The sequence below is a fragment of the Phalaenopsis equestris genome, unplaced genomic scaffold (genome assembly GCF_001263595.1).
Source record: "Phalaenopsis equestris unplaced genomic scaffold, ASM126359v1 Scaffold001146, whole genome shotgun sequence".
NCBI lineage: Eukaryota > Viridiplantae > Streptophyta > Magnoliopsida > Asparagales > Orchidaceae > Phalaenopsis > Phalaenopsis equestris.
Genome location: NW_018165585.1, coordinates 16,611 through 35,288, shown reverse-complemented (window position 1 = coordinate 35,288; position 18,678 = coordinate 16,611). Strand labels below are relative to the sequence as shown.

Genomic DNA, 18,678 nt, shown 5'->3' with positions numbered 1-18,678 from the left:
AAGTCAAATAAAAATGTTTAAATGTTTTTTCAAGATTAATTATTTTTAAAAATTAATAACTTGATCTTTTCCTTAATTCCCTTCCTTTGGTGGTTTATGAAATTTCAAAACTTCTTAAATTGGTAACGTTTAAAATACTTTCCTTAACCTAGAATGTTGTAAAGTAATCTCAGAGGAATCAACAAAATTTAATACTAATTTTTTCCCTTAAAAATAACCCTAAAGGAGATTCATTACAAAATCATGAAAAAGCTATATCACATAAGTTCTACAAAACACCCTTCTGGTTCTATTTTCTTTTTAATTTTATTGTGTCAACTGCAAGCTTTCTCTCGAGGCTTTTAACTACAGTACGATTTTGGCCACCATAGCCAGCCCAATTGGCCACCCTTTCCCTGCCTATAAAAATACCACCCAAAAGCTTCACAACACTTCAAAACCACTTCCTTGATTAAATTCCCATCATCCCAAGCCCTCTAACCTAGAACTAGACCACACCCAAGCCACCTCTTGAACTATAATATACATAGACTTGATGACAGATCAAATTGAAGCTTGGAGGAAGTTTGTAGACATAAGGCAAAGCTCAAGAACAAACCCAATTGAGGCCTCATCTTTTGGGCAAAGTTATAACCCAAAAATTCTCATTTTTGCCTTGGTTTAGACCTTTGTGAGGAAGATTTACATCTCATGTGTATCTAACCATATAGATGTGTCTCACTTAGATAAAGGTGTAAGCACAAATAACACTTAATTTGGTCGAGTATCGAGCGAGATTATAGGGTTAAAACACGAATTGTTCTCAGATTAGGGAGATCGGGGATGATGAACAGATGTTCGTTTTTGTGTGTAACGAACAAGAGGTCGAGATCGAGTCGAATGAGCGAAAAGAACGTGAATCGCGGGCACGCGTGACAGCAGACGTTGAAACTGGAACTATTCGAAGAGCACCACATGGGAGTTCGAAGCTACCAAGGATGACGAGGCGCATCGTTGGATAAATGGAAAATTAGGGTATTTTGGAATTATTTATATTTAATTACAAAACTTTAAAAATTGATATCTTGGTGTAGAAAAATCACAAAAATATATTAAAAATGTGTCTGTGCTCAATGAATAGACTAGAATTTATTGAATCAAAAATAAAAAATTATGAAATACTTTATTTTTAATTAATTAAAAACTCCATAAAGAAATTTAATTATAACTTATTAAACATTTATCCAAATTAAGTGAAACTTTGAGGGTTTGTTTCTAATGACATTGGGACCTCCTTTGATTTTTACAAGGCCATAAAATATCCCTATGATCAAAAGCCCTAATTTTCTAGGACTCTTAATACTATTTTAATTAGATAGAAAATATAAATCACAAAAATACAAAATCAAGTTTGGTAAGTTTAATGTAGTCAGAGAACCTTAGGAAAAAAATCAAATTTAAAAAGTTCAAAATACATTTCTCCATTTAAAACTAAAAATTGTGTTTTAAACCTAGAAAAATACAAAATAATTCAAAAAAAAATCATTAGAATATTTCAAAATGAAGAAAATGATTTTGTAGAGTCCTTGTAAAAATTTAAAAGTCGTAAAAGTTACTTTAATATAAAAATGTTTTTTATATGTAAATAGAAATTTTTGCTTAAAATAATTATATAAAATAATTTAAAAATTAGAAAATTAGGAAAATTTATTTGGATGATTCCTTAAGACCAGAGTAACCTAGGGAAAATAAAATTGAAGTCAAAATAAAAATTTCATTTTTAAGAAATTTTTCAATTTAAAAATACTTAAAAATAAATAAAAAAATCACGATTATAAATAACCTCAAAATATCACAAATTATTCCTTAATTATAGAAAATAACATAAAAATATTTTCATAAATTTTTAAAAATGCAAAAGGTATTTTTAGCATTTAAAAGTATTTTCGCTTATTTTAAATAAAATAATTACAAAAAAATGAAATAAAAATTTTAAAAATATAAAATAAATTTCACTAAATTCTCTGAGGTCTCAAAAGTTTGTGAAAATTATAAAAATTAGTTTTTGAAATGAAAATATATTTTCTAATTATTTAATCACTAAAATCCATCAAAAAATCGTAAAAATTAAAATACAATTAAAAACTCACAAAATTTATTCCTAATGGTACTCTAATCAAAGTGAACCTCTTAAAATTAATTATAAAAGATGTTTTGGTTAGATAAATTAGGTAATATTCAAAATTCTCATTTTTTAAGCCAAATAATTATAAAAATTAAATAAAAATCAGAAAAATATAAATTCTTCTCTGATGTGTAAATTAACCCATGAGTAGGGTAACAAAAAAGTTCCAAGTTATTTGAGATAAATTGAAGAAATTATGAAGTAAGAAACCTTATGGGTAAAATAGTAATTATAGAATTTTGAACTCCAAATTAAAATTTAGGTCAAATCAAAGAGTAAATGGGTAATAATTATGATAATTAGCTCTCTGTGATTAAAACAAAAAAGTGTTAAAAGATGGGAAATAATTCATTCACTTTCTACAAAAGGTAAAATTATAATTAATCAAATTGTTATGGATTGGAAGATAATTAAGTCTTCTACGATCCTAATTTGAGGGACTTGATTTAGGAAGATAGCAACTCACTAATTTAAACCCCCAATCAATGGTTAAGTGCAATTCAACTTCTAATGAAGATTAAAAACCATATCATAAAACTTTTATAAAATTACAATTTCACCCCTCAGCCTTTATGAGCTTGATAGTGAACTAGGGTTAATATAAAATTACTTAATGAGTCTTAGAAATAAAACATATGTAATCTTTAACATCGTTCAAACACTATGAGCTCAGGTTCAATTGAAAAGAGATGGAAGGTTCTTTAATAACAAGGTTTACGCTAAGGGTTCTTACTCTTATATATCATCAACATAACAATGAGTGATTAGTTACCCCTATTCAAGGGTTAATTTACACACTAAAGTTCATTGAGCATAATGTAACACACCACAACTAAAAGTTAACTTAATCAGGTTTGATTAATTCAATTACATAATAAGTTTAGGGGAACATAAAAAGACCCAGAAACTTCTAAACTGGTTTAGAGTTATGCTCCGAAACCCTTTGCAAGATTATGAACATTTTGAAGGACATCTGAACCTATTATAGTTCCTTGTAGAAAATCATCCACAAAATCTTAAAGGAATCCACCAATATATGATTTGGGACCCTTTAATGCACCAATTCCAATAAAATACCCTACACTACTTATCCTACATTTAAACCCAATGCTCAAGGGTTTATGACTTGAATAAGGTATTCAAATCCTTGTGAGCAACTGGAGACATTTGTTTGTGCCACATATGGACCATCGATCTACTCTAAGCCAAAGGTTTTGAAGGTCAGGGAGATGACGACTCCCCTTATGTGTGCTAGTGAGGAATACGAAGTAAAATTTTGGGTAGTGTCTTCTACCACAAGGATCCATTGGGAAAGAGGATAAAACTGATGATGTTATTTACCAACCCCTGGTAGGAGTTGCCCATAGCTCTCTTAGGTTGTCGTTACTCCCAGTCTGACAAGAGTGATTAGCTTCTAGAGTACAGTGTTTTACAAAACATACATAACACTATAAACCTAATAAAAAAAATCATTTTGGTGATGTGATTACTTTTAAATTTAAACAACCTATTTGCATGAAAAAAACTAAAACAATTTCTTATGTGATCTTATAAAGGTTCGTGGACTAATAACTTGGATCGAGATAGGATTTTCCCTTCCTCAGACTCCTAGGTTAGTGGCTTTTACCAATGTTAGATGATAAAGCACACAACCCAGCTCTGAGCCCCCACCTTAACTATTATCTTACGCTTAGTCCCAGTCTTCTATATGTGACATCGGGTTTTGTTTTACTTGCTCGTGTTTTTCCCGACGACTTGTTTTTAGGTTTCCTTCATGTCATATTCTATTTGCAAATTGTTTAAAATTCTTGCACTTTAATATACTATGCTTATCCTACTAACCCATGTTACTACAGCAGGAGCGTCAGGTATGCATCCAATAATTTATTTCTTGTACTTTTACTACTTTACCTTATAGCATTTTCTTACCCATGCATGTTTCACTTTACCTGCAAAAAAAAACAACAAAAAATACTCTTTCTAAAATAATAATACACCTTAAAACCTTTGAACGCACTTATTCTACTCATTTTGGGTTTACGAGGATCTCTAGGATGAGGCAACCTACTATTGTTAATGAGAATTTTTCATTTTAAATAAGTTTAACTACTTGTTTAGACAAAGTTAATTTAAGAGAAAATAGTGGTGTTGAGATGATGGAATCGTGGGATCTTGATTGGTGTCGCTTAATAGTGCAGGTGGATTTAGAGTGTTAATTTTGCAAATAATTTTCAATATTATAAAATGCACACGACAGATACAATACAAATATGCAAATAATATGCAAATTAATCTCAACAAAATAACTTCAGTTAAAATAGTTTTATCTTTTAAAAATCTTTAAACTGTTAAATTCTCTTTATAAATAAGCTAAAAATAATGTAAGTATACGTATCGCTCAAGTAATAAATGACTCTAATAGAATCCTAGATATCGATCCCGCAGGGAAGTTGCAAACATCTGTAAATAAGTTCTTTAGATTATAATGTAAAGTACAATTTTAAAAATACAAAAAGTAAAGTGCGAAGTTTAAATACTAAGTAACAAGTGAATGTTAATTAAATTGCAGTTGTAAGACAAAGTTAACTAATCTAAATGCTAAACTTTCAAAAGTAAATTTACAAAAATTAAAACTAAGATGTTGTGACGGAAGTTCAATTTTAAGAAAGCATCTTTCTCTTTACAATGAGTATATGGAATGTGAAGAAATTAAAATCATTTATATATATATATATATATATGTAATATTTTGTGTCAAATAGGAGCAATCATATTTTTTACCTACTTCCGACTGCATAAAGAACATTGACTAGTCCAGAGTTTGGTTCAATTTTGTGTCAAATAGGAGCAATCATATTTTTTACCTACTTCCGAGTGCATAAAGAACATTGACTAATATAGAGTTTGGTCCCTAATTTCGTTTTGTGGTTAGGCTGGGAAGATACTGGCTGCCACTCTGAAGCTCCTACTACTCCCTTCCCAAAGGGCTAACAATCTTGCATTAGTTTCCAATCAACTAGACCAAATTGGGGATTTCAATCTGACACCTTAAAATCTTCAATTCTGCATCTAACAAAGTATATTTTCCTATTTATTTGCATCCAATTCTATAAATGAAATACTCTCCCATGAAATCAAATGTGACTCTCCTCATGTTGTAGAAATCATAACCCTTTCAGAACATATGTTTCTCAACACATTTTAATATTTTGATTTGGCCAGATCAAAAAATAAATGAAGATTGGAGTTCAAATCATCACAAATTATTGACATTTAAAACCATATAAAATAAAATTAATTCTTCACAAAACCATATCTCAAAGTAATGATAAGGATAAAGAAGACTACTCAAAATTCTTGAGAAAGATATGACAAAACACATATTTCATATATAAAAACAAGTTTACGAAATAAAAGAAATAAAAGACACAACTTATCTCACAATTCTTCCCAAGCAAACTCCTAGAAGTTCTCTCTAAGTCTTTCTCTCTTTACAAGCACTCTCAATTCTCTCTTAGAAGTGTAATAAAGAAGACATCACTCATCTTTTCTCTCCTCTTACAATCCTTGAAGAAAGTCTCCAAGCCCTTGACTCTCTCTCTCTCTCTCTCTCTAACTCTTCTTCTTCACACCACACACCTCATGCCCAAAACTCCTCTCTCCTCAAGCCCTGGATTTCCCTATCTTTTATCGAAGGCTTCCACACTCTAAAAAGAATTCAAAATTTCCCCAAAAATTTTGTCCAAAAGTCAACTATTTTGAATTCAAAAGACATGTCTATTGATCTATGTGACATATCCCTTCACAAAAAAATGTTCCAAAGTATTTAGATGCATTAAATTACTTCAAGGGGTGTTTAAAAAAAGTGTCCCTTTGAAAATTCATGTAAAATTCATCCTGAACCGCCTTAATTCGCAAAAAGTTGTCTCTAGCGCATCTAGCCTCAAAACTGGATCATCATGCGCCAACTCTCTGTCAAATGGCGCATCTGGCGCCAATCTAGCGACCACGTTGTTCTGGGTTTTGACACATCTGGGGCCAATCTGGCTCATCTGGTGCCAATCCGGCTCATCTAGTACTAATATGGTGCATCGTGCGCCAGAATTTGAAACTTCATTGTTTTGCTCCAAATTTCGTTCTTCTTGTTACTTTTGCTCCAAATTGATATACCTGCAATAAAAACATAAAAATATCATTCTATAAAGTGCAATATCACTTAAAATAAGCAGAAAATATATCCTTAAAATAATATATTATTTTGGTATATCACTTAAACTAAAGATCCCTTAAACATTCAAATAATAATGATAAATAAGACAAAAACATAAAACAAAAATGATCACATAAATCTTGAAATTGTTATTTCAATGAGGAGCATAAAAGCAAGCCGTGGCAGATGGAAAACGATGATCTAAAACATCAAAACAAGTCTACATAAGCTAAACCATTTCTTAGAATTAAACAAGCTATAGGACTTCGAGGTAATATGTCTAGTGTGATATAAACCCTCACTCTATCTTTAGGCTTTTGAACATTGTTCAATATAAGCCCTAACTCACCTTAAGATTTTGAGGTCATCATCGATACGATGTAAATCCTTTTATCTTCAGGATATTTTCATAATCAGATAATGTGCAAGTATAAGACATATAATTAATAATTAGTAGGACTGAACATAAATAATTTTTCTTCAAAAGTTTACAGCCCAACAATAGGATATCTTTGGAAGACGTTGAGGTTTACTTCTGTCCTATGACATCCCCTAGTCTTCACTCATTTGATTCCTAAAATAACTGTTCTTGCTTGTCCTTTCCCACTCGTTATTCCTTACAAACTACCTTGAAAGCCCAAACTTTGAATATCTTAAGGACGAAACCTCTGATCTTTATCGAGATCTTTCTTAAGTGATTTCGGTCATTTAAGATGTAAGTAACTATAAGATCTTGCTCTTATATGGAACTTTAGAACCCAGGGAAAATAAAGCTTATCTAATCCTTATATTAGATAGGGGAACCGGTTGGTCGTACACATGGTTCACAGACCAAATGGATGTTTTAAGTTTCTTTAGTTTATATCAATTGATCAAGTAGTATGTATATCCCTCAGGAAGGTGTATTGATTTTGATGTTGTGCTTGATCACATAAATTATTAAATGCATGAGATCTTGTTAATCACACATTTTCCAAAATTAGAATATTATTTTTTCAAATCAAAATTATATGTATATTAAATCAAAAATTAGTTTTAAAGGATAAAGCAATCGATAGTTTCTGGCTACTACGCTGGGGAAAGTTTTTATGTCCATTTAGATCAGGAGGATTTATTTTCATATCACGGTAGTATGTCCATGTCCCTCGCAAACCAGACTACCATTCTTCTCTTGATATGTCTTGCTCATTTCTGTCGTGAACAAGTCTAGTCAACTCTTTTGATAGTAGAACCTTTTGTTTAATCACCCCAAAACAAAGAGGTTCTGGAATCTTTTGACCTCTAAAGTGGGTTGGATCCCCAATAGGTGTGAGGTGATTATTGAGTTGGTTTTGAAGTGAATCCATCTCGAGTTTAGTCTTCCCGTTCCTTTGGAATGGGTCCTAAATTTTAAAGCTTGCTTCGCATATCTTCCAAAATATCGTTCACCTTTAATAAAATATGACATTTATAATGATAACCATAAAACAATAATAATATAGCAAAATACAACAAAGATAAAAAAAATCATCACAAAAACAAAATCTTCAAAACGACAATAAAACACGACCACATTCAATAACAAACAAAAATAAAATGACACACAAAAACAAAACAATCACCCAAAATAAAAAAGCTAAAAAGAAAATGAAAAGAAATTCACTTGGACAAGTTTTGAAAGAAACGCTCAGTTATAAAGACAATTAAATTCGGTACTTTTGCTTAAGTCAAGTTCGTTCGGAACGAAACACAATATGTTGCTGACACTCGGAACCCTTCAATTGACAGGAGAAATGTTGATTCTCATGCTCACCATTTCATTCAACATGCCAGCTAGCAACGCCACTCATTACTAAGCTTCAATGATCGAATTTGGGTCTGGGTTCGGTGAGTTTGAGGTGCTCCTCGAGAAAGCACCATATGTGATAGTCAAGAAGACTCCCGAAGACGTTCAGGAGCCATTTGTTGCCTTTTACTTGAACTGGGAGAGGAGTTCTCGATTCTCAAGAAGGTCAGAGTCATAGAGACTATTGTTAAGATCATTCTACCCGCTGAAACCAAGATTGTGAGGACTATTACATCTACCTCCACCGGATACACAGACAAAGCCACTGTTGACTCACTACAATCGAAAGGAAAGAGTGGGGTTCTGTATGAAAAAGAATCAACTAAAATTATTGGCCCAGTAAACTCTGTGTTCAAGATCATATCTACTTTAAAGTCTGTGACGCTCACTGAGGTGCAGAAGAACAGAGGTAACCACAAAGCCAAGAAATTAAAGGATGTTAAACTGGTTCTCCCAAAGGAGACTGAGCTGCCTGAGACCTCACCCCTCCTCTGGGGTAGTTGGTTTCACCCCCTCTCTACTTCTTATAGAGAAGAAATTGTGAGCCTCAGCTTCGAGAACAGCATGCCATAGAAATTCTGTTGAAGAGTATCCACGGACCAGTAGCTTTTTTTCTTAAAGAATTCGCTATTAAGACTTTTAAAAAGTTACTAAGTAAAGCTACGAGCTTTCAGTATGATGTGTTTTCTTTACCCTTTTCCAGGTGCATAAAGAAATTAAGTTAACTTAGGAATTATTTCTACCTGTCACTCCAAAAACCTCCTAATTATTCTTCTTAAAATCATCTCCCTATTTTTTGCACTAAGCTTGGAATATTTTTTCTTTGCCCTATAGATTAGTGTGGTTATTACTGGTTGATTGAAGTCATAGCCCTCCCGGATCATGTGGCTTCACAACAAAATTTAACACTACAATTGGCCAAATTGTAATGTAAATGAAGTTCAAAGGAAAAACCATCACAATTATTAAATTAAAATGATTCTACTTGAATCTGCTCACTACACAAACTAGTATTTCATCACAAGAGAATGACACAAGGAAATTACTCAAATTGCAACAAGAAAAAAAAGTACATCATCTTATATCAAATCAATGTCAAATACTAAGAATTAATACACTACAAGACAATGAAAATATAATATACTTATATTTTCCCCTGAGAAATAAAAAAATACTCCACCCCAAATGTTCTCCTTACAATCTTAAAACAAATCCTCTCAACATTCAAAAATTTTAAAGTAAATACAGAAAAGAAAAGGAAATCTCTCACTTTTTCTTCACTTCTCTGTACTGTTGACTTCTTCTCTGAATTCCCTAATGTCTCTTCTCTCCCTAATGATCCCCTCTCCCCCCAAAAATCCTTTCATTTTGTGCATAAAACCACTGAGAAATGGTCCCAAATAGTTTTGGCACTGAGGCGCACAACTGTGGCGCCTAGGCGTCATGTGCTCTGTCGGTTGGGGAAAATGAACTGGCTGGCGCTTAGGCGCCACCTTCTCTGGAATTATGAGAGAGTTCAGCACCTAAGTGCCTACTTTCGATGTCATGGTGCTATGGAGCAGTGCCTAGACAGTACAAGCTAGCGCTTAGGCACCCATTCACGTTTAAGCTCCACTGCTCCAATTGCCTTCATTTTGCTCAGTTCTCGCTCCAGTTCGCTCCAATTGCTTTACCTATAGTACCTGCAAAAAATATATGAAAATATATTCCATTAAAGTGCAATATCTTCAAAAATAAGTATAAAATATAGGAGAAAAATTAACATCTTAAAGGACATATCAACACCTCATCACCACATCTTAATCCAAAATCCACCTCAAATCGGTCAAAATCTAAGATCAAGTCCAATTGACCCAAATTTTTCCAAATTCACTCAAAATCGACCAAACTCAAATCCAAATTCATTCCAAGACCATTCTAAGCCTAAAATCCACCAAAATTAGCCAAACCTCTCAAAATTTCCAAATTACCCAAAATACCTAAGTTACCTAATTTTCACCAAAATCTCCAAAGTGCCCCAAATTTCCACCAATCCCATCTAAGTGCTAGCCCAATTCCATTCAAATTCAAATCCAAATTTCATGTAAACCCCAAATCCAAACTTAACCCAAGTCTAAAATCCACCAAAATTGGATCACATGCCAAATCCAATTTTGTCAAGTTCATGCCTCAAAATTCATTCTAAACTTCATCAAGCTCATCATGAACAATTTAATCACCGTCAAATTTATATTCAAAGCCCGAAGCCAAAAATCAAAATCAATTCTTCAAATCCCATCCTAAAATCCCAACTTTCAATTTATTTAAAATACAAGGACCATCAATTCCAAAAGCCCACTCCAGCATGGAAAAAAAAATTCTCATCTTCCATTTAATTAAACCAAACTATACATAATGGCATGCATGATCAAATTTCTTCCCCCATTTAGCTTCCTGATGGCACCTCACGAAAATGTTAAAAACTTAAAATCCCTCCTCATGAAATTAAGCCAAGTCACATGCAAGCCATGAAGCATGTTTCAAGCCACATGGGAGCCATGTGAGCATTGTCATGTCACCCTCCCATAGGTAGAAAAAATGAGGGCTCTCTTCAATGATTCCACTTTAATTATTTAACCCTACTCATGCTTCACCTAAACCCATTTTTAAGCACTAATCTCCATGATTGGGATCTCACCACCCAATCCCCGATGATGGCCACCAGGTTAAACCACTTTGAGAGTGACCCAAGCCCATTTCCATGAGTCAAACCTAAGTCAAACCAAAATTAGCACAACCCCGTTCCATTCAAATCCCACCCATGTACACATGTCACAAGCCAACTGACTCCACCATTCCCTACCAATGACGTCTCACAATGAGATGGTGACCTCCCATGCCCTGGCCAGCCACCATGTTCGGTAGCAAGCCCAAGTCCGAGAGCCACCCATGGGGGAAAATCCAAAATTTAGACCAACCAATGTTGCTCACTGCCATTGTACTTTTGCCTCCACCTTAGCACTGCCTCAGCATCATTTTCCACCCACTGCATTGACCAATTGAGCTCCATTTCTAGGCCTATAAATACACCACCCCTCACGGCCAAGAGTGAAGAAGTGTGCAAACCTTGAGGAAACTCTGTTAAAATCACTCCACACGCTTCTTACACTCACATGAAGCTCAACTCCATCATTCGTAAGCCTTTAAACCGACTACAAAACTCTAATTTCTCCACTAAAATCCAGGAGAATTTTAGTCATTTCACCAAACTTGACAAAACTTCAAATTGATTGTTCTAAAAGCTTCCCCATACTTCAAAACCACTTCCCAAATCAAAAGCCCTCTCTCCCAAGGCCCTCTAACATAGCCCTAAACCACACCCGATCCACCATTTAGCATAGTCATACTTAGTCCCATCCATAGAGCAAAATAAAGCTTGGAGGAGGTTTGTGGTGCTAAGGCGAAGCTTACCCAACATCTTATGGTGACCAATGTGAAGCTGAGTATATCCAAGTTTGAGCGATCGCGATTATCCTGTGAAGAGTAAGTTGAGCTACACACAATAGGCCAAGTCGGCATATCAAAAAAACTGAAACAAGCATCCATCTGAGGGTGGGTGTTTAATGTCGAGTGATAAGGAGTCACCGAATCAAAAAACTAGAAAGGGGCGACACAATGGCTCAAACACCTGAAGGTGAGTTCTGGGCTTAAGCAATAGAGCAATCAACAAGATCACATCCTTCAAATCTCCATTACTGATAAATGACTTGGCATAAACCTAGTTGAACCAACCCAATATTTTGGTGGGATTCGTGTCGGAATGACATGACTAATCTTTTCAAGAAATGTCACCTTCTATAAATAGTGGTTATTATTTGAAAATGAGAGGCTTTTTTACTTCTTTTTTATAAAAGAATATCAATCAAATATCCAAGATTCTTGATTTTTTTCTCTAAGAAAATATTTTTTCTCTTCCATTGTATGTGTTATATTACTCGGGCATGATTTGAGGATAAATTTGGGTTTAACACCCTAAATGTGCGGTGAGTTTGGATTATGCCACAAATAAGGAAAAAAACATAGCACTGGAGAAAGAAAGTAACCGTGATAATATAGGAAACAAGGAGTGCACAAGAGTTCTTGCAACTCAACAAATCCACGAGCTTAAGGATCAACTATAACGATGATCAAAGAAACACTTCTACAAAGAGCATATATGTTGCCCTTGTCGGCAGTCCACATGTGTTAAAGAGCTACCCCAAATGTCAAAAGATCCCCTTCCCTGACACCGAGGGTGAGCGATAAGACGCATCACCATAACAGCGCTACCAAGGATCGAAACAAATAGTGTACAAACCTCCGACTATCGGCTCCTGATAATACTCTCTCACCAATTCTCTGACGTTTGAGCACCTGAAGTTATGAATTTCCAACTCTGGACTCATACCGGATGTGGCCCGATTCGATCGATCATGTCTACTCTTTTGAGTCGAGATGTGCCCTCTAAAGAGTGAACAACAAACTAAAGTGTCGACAATTCTTTACAAGTATGAAAGAGTCTAACTTATCGATGATCAGAGAATGTAACACGCGCAAAAAAGGAGAAAAAGATTTTGTTAGAAAAAATGGCCAAAAATTTTTGAAAACTTGATATATAGATTCCTTGATAGAAATTAAATAAAAAACCAAAAATCTAACCCCATTTTTCATACAATCTCTCTTCTTTATGTTAAAAAACATTTCATCCAGACTTCAATCAACCACAAACTTGTTAAAGAGCTCCCAATCTCCTTAGAATTCCTACAAATTGCTGGCACCCAATTGATCAGAGCCTTTTGATCATATGAAGGCCTCAAAACTTCTTTATTCTGAATAAATATAACTAACATGATAAAAATAATTAAAAAAAAAATAAAAAAAAAAAGCAGTCTTATTAAACCTCATCGTGGGCTTGGCCTATTGCTTCCCAACGCTAAAAGATAACGCTCAGACAAACTGTTATAAAAATATAAGTTCAACCCAACCAGACCATAAGAAATTCCAATTTTGACGACTTCTGGGACAGAAATAAGATATAAAAAATAAACTACGGCAGGTGACGACCTCGTTCAGGCGCAAACATTAAGAGAATATTACTGGATAAAAAGTTAAACAAACAGATAAAATTTAGAAAATACTTCGATATACTAATATTTTAAGCTAATCTGATGTAACGGCTCCTTATATATATATATATGACTCGGCTAAACCAATCTAAAGGTTTTTATGGAAAGAGTATTCGGGATGAATTTCGGTGGATCCTATCTAAATTTAAAAAAATAAAAATAAAAAAAATCCTACGGTCAGGATCGGAAACGGCGTGCAGAGATGCATGTCGTGTCCACACGCAATAATTCCTCATTTTTATGGTCACAAAACGAGAAAAATAACACGTGAAACCCATGGAAACGATATGGACATGTCCTCTGCCGTGTAGAAAAGTGTGCAGCAGAAGCACATTTTTTTCTGTCCGGACTACTGACGTAGCTATACGTGCGGATCATATTACTTTTAAATTATTTTTAATAATACTGAAATAACTCAGAAATAATCCAAGATCTTTATTTTCGGGCAATTCTAAGTTATTTCGGTATTATTAAAAATAATATAGAAATAACCTAAAAATAATTTGAAAATAATTTGATCCGCACGTAGAGCTATGTCAGGAATCCGCACAAACAAAATTTTTGTGCAGCAGTCGCAAAATTTCGGCCGTTTAAAACCCTAGCCCAAGAAACCCATTACTACACCCAAAAAATGAAAAACGAAAATCATTAAACCAAAAAAACGTACCAGTGCAAAGGTTTAAATAAAAATTGCGAATTTAAGAAAACAAAAAATCCTTAAAGAAACTTTACAGAAATACAAATTTCATTTGGGAGCCATTTAAAAGAACAAAATTACAGATATCGTTCGACCGTGAAAAAAAGGAAACCAAAAAATGAAATTTAATATTCTCAGCTTGCATCGTCCTCACATGAAAACTTGTAAGCTTGCGTTCTTGGGGTAGTTGCAGAGAGGACAGATGGCGACGCTAGACTCGCAATTCTGGCACAAGCAAAGATGCCGACATGGAAGAACAAGCACAGAAACTTCAACTACGCCACAAACCTTGCAATTCATTTGTTGCAGAGTAGTTTTCTTCGCCGTAGAAGGCATGCATGTTGGCAGCGCCGCTGCAGCCATACGAGTATCGTCGTCAAAGCAGAAAGACTCCGCATCGCCGGCTATCCCATCGCTGTCACCATAACCTTCCGTCAAGGGGGTAACAGCAGCGGCGGTAGCAGCGTTCTGTAATAGAACTTGCTCGAGATTTGTCCTGAGATTGGAAACTAATACTTCGTTGTTCTTGGCTACATTGAACCACAACTGGCTCTCAGCATTCACCTGCTGGATCTTCTCCTCAAGTTCGGCATTCTTTCGGTTAGCTTCCTCCAGCTCAATCTCCTTCTCTTGGAATCGTTTCACCACGATTTGCTTTAAGTTGGAGAACAGTGATCTGCAGTGCCTTTTTCGCACTTCCTCCGCACCAAGACGAATTCTCTCGTTCTGTTTTGAATCAGAGCAGAAGAATTAAGCAATGATGAAAATTAAAAACGGTGGAGATTAACGAGGAAGCAGCAATACCTGCAAACGAATGAGCGCATCCATCTCAGAGTTTTGATGATAGATCTGCGCAAGAATCTCCTGACCGAATGATAAGGGAGCGGGAGCCGACTGGATAGGAACGTTGGTCGGCCGACCGCTGGTGCACGCGGAAGCAGAATCAAATACTCGCGTGCTCTTATCGCTAGGAGCCATTAAAGCAGTATTAACAGCGCCACAGGAACCATTCATCAAAGCGAGGGATGCAGAGAGTATTGAAGATTTGGAAACACGAAGAAAAGGAGGACGTGCAGCCGCCGGCTTCCGATATCCGGAGACATTGCATGTGAGCTCGCTTTGGGGATGATCGCTGAACAAACTGGCGTTCATCAAACCCCCAGCCGCTTTACCAACAAGAGGAAGACGATCGATCTGAAGCTGATGACTCTGCATCGTTTGCACGACTTCCAGAACGCCGTCAATCGGCACCCTGAAGCAGAGATCAGCAGGAACGCAAGGCACAAAACAAATTGAGCGCGGAGCAGTATGGCGCGAAGGATTTAAAAAGGTTAAAGAAACGGAAAGAAAGAGCCCAAAAGAAGCGCTCAAAAGAATAGGGAAACTAGTGGTGAATCTTGGAGCGGTTAAGGCTCACCTGGATGGTTGGTCCGGTAAGAAGGCATTGGAGGGGTGTTGAGCTTGCACCGCCATTTTTAAAGGGCCGCGCTCCGCCTGCTGAAATATTGGTGTTTCGTGGTGGCGATGGTGGTTCCGCTGAGGAAATCGGTTGACGCGGTTGTTCCCGAGGGGAGGGATTCGAGGAGGAGATATGGACGAAAGGACGTGAGAGGGAAAGAAGGGGATTTTATTTATAGAAGAGGGGGGGACGAGATGGAATCAGTCTGTAAGGACTGGTTGCATACAAAGGGAAAGCGATTTGGACAATTGAATGTGGACTCTTTGAAACCGTGGAACAGTCTGTCTGACGTGGATTTCTTTTTAAAAATAGCACTGATTAAATTTAACTTTACATTATTTGCCATTTTATAATTGGTTAATATCAAAATAGAAATTATTTTAATTATTTATTTATTTTTTTGCATTGTTTTTTCTCCATCGTTAATTCGTTTAATTTTTTTTGGGTTGGGTCCGATTCAGTTAATTTGTCAACGTAAAATTTACCCAAATAGTTATTGGATATGTTAAATGGGGTAGGGCAGGTTGAATGAAGCCAAGGGGATTAAATCCTGGCCAAATTCGGTTAAAATAGTTTCTGATTGGTTCATCATAGTTTCGTGCAATTGGCAAGGCTAACTTACTATGGTGAAAAAATTTAACATTTAGGCTCCGTTTGGTGCAGCTTATAAGTGCCGACAGCGTTTTCAAAACGCTAAAAACGCCGCCGTACTATTTTGTTCGCGCGTTTCATTAGCTTATCCAAAACTGTGTTTGGGTTTTTACACTAAATGCAGGACGCGGGTCGACCCCTGCGGCCGGCCTGCCAACCAGCCGCGTTTAAGGATAAGCGGCTTATTCTGAAACGCACAAGCTTCCCCAAACGGACCCTTAGTATTTGAAGAAAACTCTATTTTAAAATTATAACTTTTAGTATTATATTTTATTTTATTTCATTATCATTTTAAAAAGATATGGGATGGTGTCCTAGCAATGAAATCTTTCATACCTACAAGCCAGCCTTCGGTTCAAACAAAACATAAAATCGAACAAATCAAATCTTCAATAAGACTGAACCGACATTTACTTCGGTTTGAACAGTTCAATTATGAATAAAATAACTTTTAACTATTCGATCAAGAACAATTATAAAACATTGCATATTTTACATATTTAATCTTGATTTAATGTCATAATCTTTTATTTAATTCAAAATTTATTCTATTTTTTAAGTTTTTCAATATGTTCCTTTAAACAAAAATTTATTTTATCTTTTAATAATAAAAAATGAAACGTATTTTTAGAACAAAGCGGAATCGACCTAATTTATTCGGTCTGGATTGGTTAGGCTCTTCAATTTTAACCAATTAATATACACCCCTATTTATAAAAAATGAAAAATAAATTAAATATCGTATAATGTGTGCATATAACTAATATTAATTATAAAAATATTAAAATCCTAGCGTTTATATTAATATAAATTTATTTTATATAAAATCAATTTACATATTTTGCAAAAACGGCGAAAGAGGAAAAATGCTCAAAGACAATACAGCATTATTCGACATCATTAATATTTTAGTTCGCAATAAATTAAATATTATTTTTGAAAATTAAAAAGATTTTTCTGATTAACCGAGCAAACTAAATAGGCATGTTTTTAATATATTAAAAAAATGGAAAAACGACCTCCTCAAATACGACAGTATTTATTAGAGGCAGGAAGGTGGCATTTAGACCTCCCACGCAGCGCAAATGAATAGTCGGGCCGCTTGCGGCAACGTACGGTCAACGGAGAAGACTCACCGACGCTCGTGCACGAGAAACCGCCTTCCCGTAACTCTCCCCTTTACTCCATCCCATTTCTATCTATATATATATATTATATATATATATATAGCTATTATGCAATACGAATAGCCAATTAAAAAAGTATTGGTAAAGGGAATACGGTCCGGGGGAGCTGGTCCCATACGTGATCTCTTTCCAGGCAGCCTATAATAAGAGAGAGGGGGACCTATGAGATTTGACGAGGCAGACACGGTGCTCAATCAATTGTGAACAATTATATTCCTGCCCCTGCCCCCAAAAAGTTTGCCAACTAATTATGGATAATTTACATACATACCACTCAATTTTTATGTCTTTAAAATATATGTAATATATATAAGTTCGTTTTATTTATTTTTATATGTTAAAATTATGATAATTATATTTTTATAATAAAAAAAATAAAATCTAAATATTTTACAGGTAAATATATATGAGTTACGGGCATTTATGTAAGTGTCTGTATTTTTTAAAGGGCATTTACATATATATACTATATAATTATTAGATATTTAAATATCTAAAATTTAAATAATTTTCACATCAAAAATATTGTTATCATTATTTTTTAAAAATAAAATCTAGATTTCCATGTCTAAGTTTATAACATTACATAGAAAAAATAAATTAGGTGAGAAAATGAAATAAATTTAAATTACAGGATTTTTTATAGATAACTAAAATATAAGAATTTATTTATTTTTATTAAGGGTGCTTATTTTAGCATAAACGCCCAAATAGTGGGAGGCTAGTTTTGGGGCCCACCGTTCTATTAATTGTAATTGTCAAACTGTGACTCTCGGCAGGCTGTTGATGGCATTCATGGGAGGGGAAGCGGGAAGGGAAGGCAACTCCGCTGCCGGTGTCGTGATGCCATAACTGGGAACACCTGCGGGCGGTGTTTCTGTCGGCCCCACGTGTCACCAACGGCTCTTGATGCTCGCTCCTCCTTCATTGGACCACTCTTTCTTTTTAATATATATAGGGATTTACATTTATATCAAAAATATTAATATGTATTCATTTATATTTATTTATAGGAGTATTTACATATAGACCACTCAATTCTTATGTATTTATATATTTACCTAACTTTAATTTTCATATTTTTCATTGAAAAAGTGTACTTTACTTCTTAGGATGTTAGATATGAAATTACACAAGAGTTTGGTGGTATGTAAGAAAATGATCTGAGCATAATTTTTAAATTTCGTTAAATATATCTGTAAAAATATTTATTTCGATAAGTTAAAGTTGTTATAGATTTCTTGTGGTTTAGATAATAAAATGTTATAAAATAAATTTAAAATGTATATGTCAACTAAACATTATATGGTATGCATGTATGTATATATATATATATATATA

At 34.5% G+C, this 18,678-nt stretch overlaps 1 protein-coding gene across 1 annotated transcript; it reads right to left on the bottom strand.

Annotated features, from left to right (window-relative positions):
• Window positions 1–14,059: 14,059 nt before the first annotated feature.
• LOC110033354 (probable BOI-related E3 ubiquitin-protein ligase 3) lies at window positions 14,060–15,123 on the bottom strand (the record flags this gene model as incomplete). Its single annotated transcript, XM_020737288.1, is given in 2 exon segments — window positions 14,060–14,766; window positions 14,845–15,123. Coding segments are annotated over 2 exon segments (786 nt in total). The 3' UTR covers window positions 14,060–14,190.
• Between the last annotated feature and the right edge of the window lie 3,555 nt (window positions 15,124–18,678).